Raw genomic sequence first — 15,432 nt, 5'->3', positions numbered from 1 at the left:
GTGTAAGCCTATGGGAACAGAGAGCTCATAAATCACAGCTGTTCCCTTCCTACTACACCCTGGAGATGAAGAACCCTCACTTTGGCAGAGCGCTGCTGTTAGGGGAGTCATGTGGGTTTGGAACTTTTTTGGGGGGATTATAAGAATTGTTTTCTCCTATCCTAAAGCAGGACACTGCCACAATAGCTGCAATTCTGAGTTGCTACCAAATCACACAGTAGAGATTAGCAAAAATGGGTCTTATTGAGCATCTGTCAGAAAAGTGAACCGATTTGGCCATTTGGCTTCTATAACTCTATTTTCTCATCCATAAAGCAGGAAACACTCCTATGTTCCTTCCCTGGTAAAAGAATTTCATAAGTCAGCAGTAACAAAATTTATCCCTAGTGGACTATGTCACAAGGAAGTTCCATCTTTTCGTTCCTTCTCAAGAGCTCATATTCTAATGGTAACAAAACCAACGTCTTCAGGTGCGTGCTGCTATCCTGCCACACAGGCTTTATTATGGAATAAAAGTGATTTGGTAGCTCATACTGAAACAATAATGTCATGCTGTCACAAAAAAGGAACACTTTAAAAATAAAAGAAAATTAAAAGAAACTCCTGGGTATAAGCAAGCATCAAGTTACCAAAACAAAAAGCAAACCACTACACCATGGCAGTGTCACTGATGTAATTAACAGAAACATTAGAAAACAACATCCTTGGTTAAACAGCTGCAAATTTTTTGCTCTAATACCAAGATTTATAATGTAAAATTGGGTCATAATAACCTATCAAAAATCCTTAAGAGTATTTAGTTCAACATATATAAACTCACATTTCTCTGTCTCAGGAGTTGTGAAAGTATAAACAAGAGAAAACTGAACAACAGCATTCAAATACACTTTTAAAGAGATATAATCATCATCATCATCATCATCGTCATCATCCTATTTGAAATCAGAAAAGTGCATTGATAGTTTATGAGAACTTTATTGTCATAAATGTAACAACCTACACTGACCCCTGACACTACAAAAAATAAACCAAAACCCAAGCTGAAAAGTAAGTTGACCAAATATGGTATTTTTCTTTTTTCCATGGTGTCACATTGTGATGATCAGCAATTCAGCCTGGTAATATTGTTTGGGTTTTAAGGTATCTATTTAAAATTAATTTGAAATATTACATCTAATGTACAGAAACACGTAAGCTGTCCAGTGCTTCAGTACATCCTCATTTCCACCCTTCAAGCCAGAGCAGACCAATACTAAAGTTGTCTGCCAGCCTTTAGAAAGATACAGTGTCTTCCTGCGTACTATGAGAATTATTTACCTTTGAGAGAAGTAAACATTAACTAAAGATAAAGAAGAAATATTTACATCAACTAAATCAAAAAACATTCTTTAACACTTCTGACACTATTTCACGGTACATGAAGAGATAACAAAACCATTACTACTAACATAATAACAGGTACTGCAGCTTGGATAGGATGTTCATTAGCTGCAAACCAACAAGAAATTTACTTTCTACTTAAAAAAAAAAACAGACGGAAAAAAGTATTGGCTGAAAAAAACCCCCAAGTGTATTGTGTAGAACCACAACCTGATGAGGTGGGTAACAATAAATAATTAAGACTGTGACAATTATTAAAGTATTTGTGAATAAGTTTCTTCACTTTTGTTTCTTTTTCCTCACCTTTGTTTCTTTTTCCTCATCACCTTTCCATTTTCCATATATTTCATCTGTACATTGAAATATTTCCCCTCTCACAGGCCATACAAAGACTCATCATCATGGCTGGGCTTTGCAAACGAAGATTTGGGAAGGGCACTACCCACGCTTGCTGCAAGCGTGCTGGTGGCTAAAAAGGCCAATATGGGATAGGCAGGTCCAGTCACAAAAGGCACAGCGGAACTTCTCTTTAGGTGATATTGGTGAGGAACGGTTCTTTCTGCGGTGTCTTTTCTCCTCAAGAGTATAGTTTTGCTATTTTGCAAGGAGAAATGGGCTCTAATTGCCTCTTTGGAAATATTACAACTTTGCAATGTTACAATAGCAACATGTGGAAAACCAGCATAAAACAATCCAGTCACTGCCCTAATAGCCTACTCTTGCAGCAAAGCAACCTAAAATACTACAGTAAAACTGGCTTTTAACTATAGTTTGCTAAGGCAGAGGTAAAATAATAATTTTTTAAAAAATCTTTAAAGTTGCATATTCAGTGCACTCTTTAACTTCTTTTAGTTTTCGCAGTAAGTTAAAGCAGTGCCCCTCCCCAGATCTGCATCAATGTCTAATCTACTGCTTTTAAAAATGGAGAGTGCCAGTGCAAAGGAGAAACAAATAATTAGGCGGAAAAAAGCAAGGAACGTTACAGGAAAAGCACATTTAAAAGTTAGCAACTGCACAGCTAAAACTCGAGGCATAGGGGATGGGAGAAGGTTGGTGTCTCAGTTTAAAAGAAAACCAAGATGTTTATCAAGGAAAGCGAGGAACCTTTCCAGACTAGGGAAGTGGGGCCTCTCCCCACAAACCATCACAATCTTTGAAATTAAGAAACCTTAATCAGAAAATGTAGAGAAAAATAACACCTCTTTACTACAAATATATATGTGTATAACCAAAAGAAAAAAAAAAAGCAGAACAGGCAGCAACTTGTAACCAAAACTGAAACAAATCCAGTACTCTCTCTGCCCCTTCAGTGCATTTCTATTCCCAGACAGCAGGAGGCGGTGCCGCGCCTTGGGAGGCAACAGCTCTGGGGACCCACGTGTGAGGCAAAGATGGAGAGTAGGGAGAGGTGCTGGTTACGAAAACTCATGTGGGAATGGCGGCCACAGGTGACAGGCTGAAACCTTTCCTGTGGGCAGTGTAAAAACCCCCTCACCAACCTTTGTCCAAGAGCCTTTGCGGGGCTGGGGGGCAGAGGGGGTGGGTGGGTTAAGCAGCTCCTCCGCAGGTGGTGTCAGCCCCCAAGGGGTCTTGTAGCACATCCAGGCAGTGGCGACTGTTCTCAGAGAAGAGCAGCACAGGGCGCACAGTCGGGGCTGAGCCAGGGAGCCCCTCCCAGTGCTCCCACCAACCCAGCGATGGAGCCTGGCACTCAGCAGCCAGAGAAGTGTGGCAAACACCACGAAACCTCTTTCCCCACCCCACCTCCCCAGTCCTCTCCCCAGCCATCATGTTGGAATGGGAAGCTGTCAGCCATCCCCTTGGTTCAGCCTTTAGACACTCAGCTGGCTCTGGGAGCAGGTACAGGGGGGTTGGGCTTCCACAAGACATCCGTCCTGGCCTCCAACTCCCAAACCATAGTGTTGGTTAGGGAAAAGAAAAAAAGAAAAAAAAATCCATGAAAAATTTTGAAACTCTAACAGTTTCACACAGGAATAAAGAGTTTTGTGTTTAGAAAGCATGTGAGAAAAGCCTCTGGGAATCAAGAAGAAGTTGACAGAACAGAATGGGTTTGATTCTGGTTTCTTACCTGTATCTACCCACACACATTTTTATGGATGAGTGCAACATAGTAATTTGACTACTTTGGAAGAATTAGATACCATGTTTGTTATCATTAAAAAGGAAAGCAAACCAAACCAAAACAATTATTTTTACTTTAAAGTTTCCTGTATAATTTAGAGAACACACATAAGAACAGGGTTGGGAAAAGCTGTGAGATATTTCTTTTTTCCTTTCAAATATCAAAATTGAGCCTAATGTTCCCTAGTTCTGCTGACTGAATCTTTTGGAGATTTAAAAGTAAGTATATTGTGAGTTTCGGAACTTCAATAAGTTATGAGTATAAAAATTGGAAGAGAGTCTTTAAGATTCCTAAGCACTAGAATTAAAACCAAGCTGCCAAAGTGCATACAGGTTAGTGAGGCTGGATTTGGATATGGGTATCTCCAGTAAAGATCCTTGATCTCATACAGAATTGCAATGAAATGAGTGAGGCTCTGTGGGGATGTGTGGGTTGTAAACAAAAAAAAAGGGAGAATGCCATGTGAGCTCTTTGCAAGACACAGTCAAGCAGTGACAGCATCTCTCCACCTCCCCTGCTTAACTTTTAGTGCCTTATAACTAAAATTGCTAAACGGCTTCTCTACTTGCCACCACTTGTTAGCTAGAAAGTTCTCAGGCAAATAAAATCCTCCCTTTTACAGCCCTTCTAGACAAACTCCCTGCTTTTAAAATAACTGCAATGGACCCTTCCTTCTTGAAAATATGCTAGTTTCAAATGTGATTAAAAAGTGCTCCAGAATATAGGATCTGAAGTAAAAAAATTTCTTTTTCTCTGTTAACTCTGTCATTAGCCTAAAGTGTTGCATAAATAAATCTAAATTTTGCCATAAAAATGAATATGGACACCAGAAATCTCCAAATCAGGTAAAAAACATTTCTGCCTTTAGAATTTACATGTGAGATGCCAAAGATAACCAGAAAAATTACAAAGCTAATGTTAACACATGAACTAGTCATTTTTGGCAGTGCTATTTTGAGAAACTAAAAGGTAAGAAATACCAAAGACTGAAATTCAAAATGCAAATCACAACATATATAAAAGGCATACTCCAGATTTCTTCAGGTGTAAATTTATGATCCATGCAAATTTCTAAGAAGTCTGTATTATACAGCCAACTTAAATTAAACCTATGCAACTTGCATAATATTTCCTGCTTAAAAATACCTCACCTTAAGAACACTGGGGTATGACAGTTATAGGGATAGTTGTTATTTATTTATGGGATTTCATACTAGTTTTCAACTTGGAATCAAGCATATCCACTTGGCTAGACAGACCCTTGGTGTCAGCATGAGTGAGTGGCCTTCATGAGTACATTCAGTTCACTCCGAGTCCTTCAAATGTGGCACGGAAAACAGCTCAACACAATGAACTGGCTGCCAAGGGAAGATCAAGTACAGAAGACTTGCCTTAACCACAAACCCCACCTAATTACAACTAGAATCCTAGAAACCAAGAACTTCCACCAACTTTTCTTTCAGTTGTTTATTTTCATTACCTTTCCTTGGATGTACCGGTAAAAAATGAGGGAGGAAAATAAAGTGATTGGTGATTAATATGGCGAAGCTGATATGACTAAAAGCTCAGAGTGCCATTAATCACTAAGTAGAATGAGTTTCAGCATTATCTCCTCTCCCAGCAGTATATCTCTAAGTAATTTCCAATGGAAACATGAACCTTTGTACAGAGAACAAAAGCCACTGACAGCAGGACTGTTTTCATTAATTTCTCATGAGGGATCCCTTTTGTCTGCAGTTAAAAAACTTTGTTTTAATGCAATCTTAGTTTCCCCTGTACATCTTTCCTCAGCATCTCCTGACACCAGACTAGCAGTTGCTCCTGAATTCACATTGCTCACATCAACTTTTGAAAGTCCTGTTCGCACTGCAACTGTGATCATCCCACTCAGGTCAAGGATGCTGCCAAAATGCAGAGACAACCAGTTTTCCAATATACTACCAACTATTCCTCATGGGCTGACAAAGCCTTTAGGGGTCAACAAAGAACACAAGTTCAAGACTGATACTTAGAATCCAATGGTATCTACAAGAAATCCAGACAGAAAATAAGCTTATGAGGAAAAAACAAATTATCTGAATTAATTTAAACGGAAAAAAATCCAGTCTAGTTCATGATGAAAATTAAGAATAGAGCTGACTAAGTGAAACATTTGCTTCAAGATTGCCAGGAACACTTACATGCTTGTTTCATACCACCTCTGGGGTAGTCCTGTGGTGTAAAGGAGAGCACTCTGGACTCTGAATCCCAAGGACCTGAGTTTGAGTCTCAGTAGGGACCGTTCCCTGGCAGTTAAAGCCTCCCTGACATCTCATCCTGTCACATCTCGGATGCTCAGCAGGGTCAGCCCCGGTTAGTACTGGGTGCTGTGACAGTCCCAAGGACTTCCCTGTCACCGTCAAAGCTCGCTCAGTCGTGGCAGATGAACCTCAGGAGTTAAACGGTGGGGCCAGTTCTGTGCACGCTGAGCCTCACCTAAAAAATCCACTGTGCAGGCTGGAAGGGCACACCCATGTGGGGAGAGCCCTTCTCAAATCTGCATTCGTGAGGTTTGGCCATACATATATACCACCTCTCCACTATTTGTGCATGATGTCAGCAAATTCAGAATATCTCTTTTCCCTAGTAAGAGGAAGCGTGTATCTTTCGTACTAGAACTATTACTTCCTTATAGTAACATGTTTCCTCTAACTTGTGCACTTGGTGCTCCAGCTGATTATAGATTGCAAGACTAATACTTTTGAATATATTTTCTCTGGAAGTTAGACTAGATATGCCAAGCATTATTCATCTTCATTCATACAAAAAATACTTACAAAAAGGTGTTTTCCCAACTTTCCATATTCCTGAATGTTTTTGCCTACAGGCTTCTCTAGACAGTGTAATTTAATAAGAATGGAAAAAAAAAGGAACACCAACAGCACTAGAGCCAGGACACATATGAGACAAAAACATATTAAACTCCATACATAATGTTACTAGAGCAATTTTGGGACAGGAGGTGGCCTGATCCAGGTGTCTGGGGCTACACTCCCAAATCTTCAACTGACAGCTGTAGCTCCAAGTGATTCAAGCTAATTGGACATGTTTATTAGACGACATTTTCAACCTTAAAATGAAAATTATCCCTTTGAATTTGAAGGTAACTAAGAATCTGGCTATCCTACCCACAAAAACCAGCATTAGGATACACTGTCACAACTGGGGCCCACTCATCTGAAGGATAAATCTGACAGGAGAAAAGACATAGGCATAATTAGATATCTCTGTGATAACAGCAATATGTTAGCAGTGAGTGTAACTATGATAGTAAAATAAAACATACACAAAGGTTTTATAACAATCAGTATATGTGGTACTAACTAGGCAAGAGCTCAACAGTTGGCATTTTAAAACACAAGGTGCTCAACAACTGAAATTACACATCCTTTTTCCATCTATCTGTCAGCAACAGAGATCTCTGAATTGGGAAATTCTTCAGCTAACTCCCAGGATCAATATCCCAGCACAAAAGAACATCACTGGTATTTAGTCAATGATTCCAGAAGAGTCACTGCTCTTCTGGTAAGTTGGATCTTCGGCACAGTGTCAGCATTTTTAGAGCTTCTGGAGAGTCTGAGCCACATTTCTCAGGACTTTCATTAGGAAGCATCAAAAAAAACAATTGAGACACAAAAATGTATTTTGCCCTACAATACAAAACTGGACTAAAGTAACTCACTGACTCATGACAAACTGTCCTTAAATTTATTTTGTATGAAAAGTTAAACACAGCAAAGAAACCTTACCATCATGAATCTCAAATGCCAAACTAGTGATCTTCTGTGTAATTATCATCATTGGACTGTTACAAGAAAAGAAAGAAAGAACAATTTAGATAGAAGTTCAAAATTTTCTTTCACATGTAAATGTCAGGGAAAGTTTATAGTAGTAGTCCAGGTTAGTTTTTCTAAACTGGAAGTTCTTCAATGCAAGAACAAAGTGATTAATCTTTTGATCTCAAACTATTACAGAGTTTTCAATGCAATGAAAAGAGTTTAAGCCTTAAAGGCAGTATTTGATAACTCATGTCTTTTATTGCTGCATTAAGTTACACAAACACAGCTAGTGTTTCACATGTATTTTCTACTAACATAGTTTATTTTTTTACAGTTAGAGGAGTAAAAGGAAAAGGGCAGTGAGAGCAATTATATTCATTGTAAGTTACAGGAGCAGTAAACAAATGACAATAAAACTATACCAAAGTTGAACGTTAAAATAAATTATTTGGATATGTAGACAACTTCCAGTGTTTCTACTGGCACCCAGTCTTATGTTTAATTTTTCCATCTAGAATTATTATTTGCTTCAAGTAAACATATCTGGCAAAACAAAAACCCAGCATAATTTTGCTGTTCCAACAGACTTCGCTTTGTTTTGAATTTTGTACACTTCAGTGAATCTTAAACTGTCCAAGAAATACTCTTCCATGACTACCTAAGTTGGATTTGTACTAAGACATTATACCATCTTTGTAATATGTAAGAGCTTTTGACTGATGCAAATCTTAACATAGCAAACCCCCTACCTGTGGGAGGGAAGGAATGGGGGAATGCATAAAGTAAGCTACTAGAATTTAAAACTTTAACTTTGAAATCAGAGCTCAAAAAATGTATCAGGGCTCTATTTACCTCGTAGCATCTGAGCTGGAGACAAAAAAAACCCAAAACACAACCCCAAAACCCAATAAAACCCCCTCAACCAAGAAAAAAATCCCCACAACAAAATAATCATGTTGTACAATGGGCACTTATTTTTGTTCAAGTTTTGAGCACACGTGGCATTTTATAGCACATTTATATTGGCACAGAAAAATAAATCCAAAAGCCATCAAGTCCTTCTTCATTGACAGGGCTACCCCAGTATTTGTCACATTAGTTTCATCAAATTGTTTTGGTTTGGTTTGGGTTTTTTTAGGTAATGGTTATTTCAATGCACACAATTATTTCCAGTCCTCAAAATGCACTCAGGGGGAAAATATTTCTACTGCTATTATCAGTGCCCCAAAATCCTGGTATCAAGACTAAAGTGACAGACAAGGGTCACCAAGGAAGAAAATAAGCAAGAACTGATAGTCTTGTAAATCTCTCACATCTCTTTCTGGCATTTAAGCTGTAGAACTGCTTGGTGCTGGCAGAAATCCCCAAGTGACTCTGAACATAATGGATTTCCTTTCTGTAAGCAGACGTGTGACAGCATGGATCCTGCCTGGTGGAAGGACAGAGCCCAGGCGGAGCTCAGTCAGCCCTTCCATTAATTCCAGCTGATACGTCTGTCATTGCTAGCACAGCAGGCCCCAGTTTTTGGGGTTTTGCCTTCTGAAGTGGCTATTCCAGTATCATCACAGATGTGGCTGATGAGCAACAATCTAGAGACTGAAAGAGGAAGAGTCCTTCCTGGCACAGGGAGGCTGGGAACCAGGACTCTAACAATCTCTTTTAGGTGCTGGGAGAAAGCGGAAGGAGCTGGTGGAGGGCTCACTGGCAGCTGGGATCTGGCAGTGCTGCAGCCAGGCCCACAGAACTCTGCACAAGCAATTGCATCTCCAGCACAAGGTCTCCTCAGCTTTCTCCAGTCAGTGCATTGAGACAGTCCTTCAAATTTTTTACAAATTTTCTCAGCATGGACACAGCTCAGATAGGCATGGAATGCTAGAAGTATCCAGGCAGGCAGACATTCAGAGCTCTTTTGGGGCCAATCACTACACAAATCCTTGCCAACATCTTGCTGGTGCTGGGGTTCAACAGCTGATTGGGCAACTTTAGTTATTTTCTTGAGCTTACTCTTTTACCCTGGAACTGGGGAAAGTTTTCTTTCTCTGCCTGTTCTGGAAGTAGCCTCTGTCTCAAGGTGTCAAGGGAGCATATGCAGTGTATGCCAGGATTTCATGTGATATGCATATGTCAAGCTCCCAAACTGCTGCATGAAAGGGTGGTTTAAATCTGACAGCTCAAACATACAAAGAGAGTTGTATCTAGGCTTCAGAACCCTTCTGTCCAGAGCACAGAGCTCATAAATCATAGAATCATAGATTGGTTTGGGTTGGAAAGGGACCTTGAAGATAACCTAGTTCCAACCCCCACTGCCATGGGGTTACTCAGAGCCACATCCAATCTGGCCTTGAACACCTCCAGGGATGAGACATGAGAACCTTTGGACATGTTTAGACCTAGCAGAAATCTCTGCTACCACCAAAGCAGCAGAGCCACAAGGCAGCTGCTGTCTGAAAGCTGTAGTTATGTTTGAGCCATGGTATGCCCAAGCTCTACCAGCAGTTCTGAGAGAACAACAACAAAGTGCAATTATGCAGTTTCCAGAGTCAGCTCAGAGCTTTGATCACTGGCAAGGTTGTACACTTTGGCCCTACAGTGAACTGGAAGGGACAGCTTTTGGATCACAGTTCAACTTGTAGTGGTGAAATTAAACTCAACATCAGTAAATCTAGTTTTTGTGTCTTTAAGCATATGTCTGTGTTGCAAGCTCTCATTAAAGCCAGTGGAGATCTAGTCAATAGTCAGGGGCATCTGACAAGTGACCCAGTTCACGCTCAGGTAGATGCTCAGTGGTGGGTCAGCTGAAATGCCCTCCAGGCTTCACTGTCCACACTGATCACATCTCTGCTGACTACAACTGGAACTTGGGTTATCTGGCTTGAAGGCAGACACTTGGATGTAAGACAAATGTAGAAAGATGTTTCAGAAGGTAAGAAGATAAAGATGACAGAAAATATGAACTTAACCATAAAGGCTTTTAAGTTTCTGGACTACATGGCTGTTACCAATGAAGACTGAGAAGCAACAAGACTAATAAGAACAACTCTACCACAGGTAATACTAAACTACAAAGACCACTGCCATTCACAGTATTCCTGAAAAGTATTTAATGCGTTATTTTAAGCAGACTAACAAATACTCTCCATATTTTTTCCCCCTCAGAATACACACTCTCCTTTAAATCAACAAAACACTATCACAGTAGCAAACTTGTTTATAAGAAATGTTGTCCCTCACTTCTCTGTGTCTGCAGTACAAACAAGAATCACCAATACGGTTTTAGTTTTACTTAGCCCATTTAATTCTGTTTTGCTTCTATACAATTCAAGTCATATATAGGTATCAGTTCATTATATGAGGGCACATAGAGACAAAACTTTCTGTTTCCAAGGGCTGTGACTACCTCACCAATCAGGTGACTGCCTCCTTAGCCTTCTCCTTCTGAAACATCTAACATAAAACTAAGAAAGAAAGAAGCTAAAAACTAAATTCCATAAAGCATTCAGATTTTCCTCAAAGAGCAGTACCAGACTGTGCCAGGCCAGCAAGTACACCAGACACAAGTCAAGGTTCATCATGCTGTCAAGGGAAAAAGCAAAGAGAAAAAATTCCCACAGCCACCAAATCCTTTATGCTATTCGGGCAGAAACAGGAGGCAACAGATAACACATGGGTGGTTCTACAGGACACAAAAATTCTGTTTTTATGATTAAAGCAAAGGTACATACATATTTCTATGTGTGCCAAATGCACACACATGCCCAGATTTCTCCCAAAGTCTTAAAGGCTGACCTGCTTAGAGGAGGGGAGCCAACAACAACCCCCCCCCCCCCAAAAAAAAAAATAGAGTATCACTTAGGAGGACAAGATGGAGAGATTATTTTTCTCCTTACCCAGAAAAATCAGCAGAATATTGTCCATAGTCAAAGATATAGACTCTAGTAATTTGGCACACAGTGAGGTATCCCAAAGCGAAAACAAAGCAATACCTGGAAGGAAAATGGGAAATAAAGCTTTTCAGTTAAAAAACATAAACATTTCTTCATTGAATAAACTACCTTTTAAATAGAGTTTAATATCCAGTTATTTCTAGTGAACGTTGCATAACTGGAGTCTAATTACACCTCTGTTGTGCCTGAGGCTTTTTTGGTGATGTTTATTCTATGCAAGCACATACTTTTGGTTTTTGAGGACACAGTACAACCATATAAATGCTATTGTCATTAGCCAAAATATTTATTCACATAAATAAAGCATAGGAATTTTAAGTGCCACTGTAAAATCAGAAAGTGCTATAAAGAGCAAATTAATGTTATGCTTTTTTTAAGTGCAAGGTTAATTTTTGTCTGTACAAGTATAGAAGTTTGGCAAACTATACATCAAACAACTTCCATTGAATGTATTTGTATACATTAAAAATTCAGTACCATAAATCCCCTTGCTGCTGTTTTCAGAGAAATGGGAAAAGGCAATTAATTTCCAAATACACATATTAAAACATATCTGAGTAAAAAAGGAACAGGATCCCTTTATGTTTTCTGCTAAGCTGATCCCCAGCAAATGTAAGCAGAATCACAGAGAACCACCGTATGTGTTACATGTATTATAAAATTAATTTCACATACCATTTCCTCAGCACAACAGTGCAAACTGATCTGCCAATATACCTCGTAAAATCTGCCAGATGTTCTTTGCAGTCAAAAAGGACAGTGAATGCCAACAGGAACTTCACTAGTCCTTTTCAACTTTACATATGAACTGCACAGTCCCTGTTTCATGTTTACAAGACTAATGTGCAATCTGTACAGGAGGCTCTATAATACATTCGAAATCCAGTCAGAATGAAAATATTCATACAACAATTGAAAACCATAACCAGGACTGGATTTAGGTGAAATGGTGAGGGACACTGCAGGAAGACCTTGGAACATGATTATTTAACCTTTCTTTTCCAAATAAATATTTTGGGGAAAAAAAGTGTTAACATAAGAAATTCTAAGATCTTAGAAGTTATTCTTCAATCTGAAAGCTGTTACAGGGCTTAACCTTTCATTGAGAATTGTGCTAGACACAAACCATTTAATGTTTTAAACATCTGACTTCGAAATCACAGATTACCTCAAATATCAGTAGCTACAGTAAACCACACTTGTTACTTTTTTGGGGGGACATCTGTTTTAGAAATAGTTTATTTTCTGTTTTCATTAATATTAATAAGATGGAAACAGTATGATATTGGGTGGCTAACTGGTACAAAAGTGCTTGTACTAAGAATTCAACAAAATTACACAATAATTGTCTCATAATTATACCAAATTATTTCATCAAGAAAAAAAATTAAGACAAGTAGTATCTAGCAGACTGCAGATATCAGGAGTATGATATAATATACACTCTTAAAGTCTGGAATTAAAATTTTCCTGAGATATTTTAAGAAAAACTAGTGTGTGTGTCCCAAAAAAATCAGCCATGTTTCACATAAATGAGGAGTACACAAGTTTAGTTTGCCTGTGCTGACATCAGTCCCAGTTCTCCCATCGACTAAGAAGTCCCTGTGATTTCCAGCTTTACCAGCCTCATGATTTACATACTACAAAACCACAGATTAAAAGTAACTTGTTGCATGTAGAGATATCTATATACTCACCCACAGACCGCATTTTTGCCCACTGGCAATATCATGTATTTATGGTCTATTCACAGTATATTGTAATAGGTCTAGAATAAACAGAATTACAGAAGTACCTCTATCTGTAGCTTTCACAACTTCAAATGTTATCTACACAAGTAATACATACTTGGTTAGGACAAGAAATGCACTTCATAAATTAGTGGATTAGGAACACACCTTCAGATGGAAGAAAACAGACACCAGTTTCTACCTCTTACAGTTTGTCATAAAATATTTATGTTGATTTTAATCAAGACATTACAAAGACTTCCTTTTGCAAGGAGAAAAGCTATGCTGGTAAGTACAAGTGAAAAAGTACTAATAAATGTCCTAAAATAAATGCACTTGAGAAGTCAGAAAACCTGAGGTTCTTTTCTAGAATCCATATTATACAGACCTGCAGGCTTATGTAACCCTGCAACTGCAAATTCCTGCCTCACAGAAGAAACAGGTCATTATTCTGGATATCTTTTAAAGGCTTTGCATTCAGGTTACTTTACTTACTGCATATGTTCCACATGCTGCACTAAAGAAGTTTGGCATTTCCCCATGAGCATTTCCTGTTCTCCATGCATTCAAGTGTTTCATAAAAACTGCATTCCTCTTTAAGATGAATTTCGGTGACAGTTAATGTTACTCTGGTTCTACATGTACAAGAAAATTGAGAAATAATGAGCCTACGTGGTTCTGAATATCAAACTGGGGAGACGCAAGGTCAATTCTTGGGCAAACTTATCTTTTTTAAAGGTTGATAGAAAGAATATCATTAGTTCACTAAATCATCTGGTGCTTGACATCCTCATAGAGCAGCTGATGACATATGGGCTGGATGAGCCAAATGGATTGAAAACAGGCTGAACAGCTGGGCCCAAAGTGGTGATCAGTGGCACAAAGCCGAGTCAGAGGCCAGGAACTGCCTGTGTACCCCGGGATCAATTCTGGATCACATCCTCCTCAACATCTTCATTAATGATCTGGATAATGGGGCAGTGGAGCCTCAAGTTTGCTGATGATACCAAACTGGAAGGAGCAGCTGATACACCAGAAGCTCTTGCTACCATCCAGAGAGACCTGAACAGGCTGGAGAAACAGACTGACAGGAACCTCATGATGGTCAGGAAGAACAACTCCAAGCACCCTTATACTCTGGGGGCAACTCAACTGGAAAGCAGCTTGGCAGAAAACTACCTGGGAGTGCTGGTGAATACAGAGTTAAACATGAGCCAGCAACATGCCCTTGCAGCAAAGAAGGGAAGGGGGAGGGCCAGCAGGTTGAGGGAGGTGATTCTGCCTCTGTGATCTGCTCTGGTGCGATCCCATCTGGAATGCTGCATCCAGCCCTGAAGTCGCCAGCACAGGAGGGACATGGGCCTGTTGCAGTGAGGTCAGAGGAAGGACACCAACATGATTAGAGTACCTCTCCTATGAGGAAAGTTGGGGTTGTTCTGTCTGGGAAAGAAAAAGGTCCGTGGAGATCTTCATTGTGGTCTTACAGTACTCGGGTGGGTTCTACAGTTGCTGGAAAAGTGAGGCTGAGCACCATTGAGAGTTCAGGAAAACAGTATCTTTATTAACAGGAGTGACCGAGTAGCAGGAACCCAAAGAGAAGGGAGAGGGAGAAGGAGGGAGACTAAAGCAATAAACCCAAATGAGTAAGCACCCCAGTTACCAAAGAGTTACTCACATAAGGTTGTCTTACCAACTCAGAACACTCCCCCAAGACAGGGGCTACATCTTCTAGGCCTTGGCAGACAGCAGGTGTCCCTGCTGTCTTTTGGGGGAAAAAAACACCAATGCCAAGAGCATGAGCCCTTTCACCTTTTACTGAGCTTTCTGGAGACCTCTGCCAGGGGAGGTGAGGCCATCACCCCCCAGGAAGAGGTCACAGACCCTGCTGCTCACTCTCTCTCTCTTCCTCCTTGCTCTCCCCTCCTCAGCTCTCCTTTGAACGCTGTCAGCCAACAGGAGAGACTCGAGTAACTTTAGTTTATGCAAAGTCTGCCTTCAAGGACGAAGCCTTCACTCTGTCAGCTTTGGTTCCCTAAACTTGGCATAAAAAGCATAAATCTTTGCACAGGTGGCATAAGCAAAAACACAGACCAAAATGTCAACACTTTCAATTCCTGATACAGGGGCCTATAAGAAAGATGGAGACAAACCTTTCAGCAGGGCCTGTTGTGGTAGGACAAGGGGTAATGGTTTTGGACTGCAGGAGGGTCAGTTTATATTAGCTATAAGAAAGAGGGTTTTAGGATGAGGGTGGTAAAACACTGGCACAGATTGCCCAGAGAAGTCGTGGATGCCCCATCCCTAGAAACATTCAGGGCTGGGTTGGATGGGGCTCTGAGCAAACCAACCTGGTCAGTCCCTGGTCAGTGCTGGAGGGGTGGACTAGATGACCCCAATTCAAACTATTTCATGATTCT

The 15,432-nt window shown here is 39.9% G+C and overlaps 1 protein-coding gene across 3 annotated transcripts in view; it reads right to left on the bottom strand.

Annotated features, from left to right (window-relative positions):
* Window positions 1-15,432, bottom strand: part of MBOAT2 (membrane bound glycerophospholipid O-acyltransferase 2) — a 108,662-nt gene that overhangs the window by 28,283 nt on the left and 64,947 nt on the right. For 2 of the 3 annotated variants that reach the window (XM_071548373.1, XM_071548374.1), the window contains exon 2: window positions 11,229-11,324. In XM_071548373.1, coding sequence (XP_071404474.1) covers window positions 11,229-11,256 — 28 coding nt within the window. In that variant the 5' untranslated portion in view covers window positions 11,257-11,324. Of the gene's footprint in view, window positions 1-7,311; window positions 7,368-11,228; window positions 11,325-15,432 lie in introns of all 3 variants that reach the window. The other variant, XM_071548372.1, reaches the window with a different exon arrangement.

Source organism: Pithys albifrons, chromosome 2 (genome assembly GCF_047495875.1).
Source record: "Pithys albifrons albifrons isolate INPA30051 chromosome 2, PitAlb_v1, whole genome shotgun sequence".
NCBI lineage: Eukaryota > Metazoa > Chordata > Aves > Passeriformes > Thamnophilidae > Pithys > Pithys albifrons.
The sequence above is the reverse complement of the archived record's forward strand: the minus strand, read 5'-3'. Positions and strand labels throughout refer to the sequence as shown.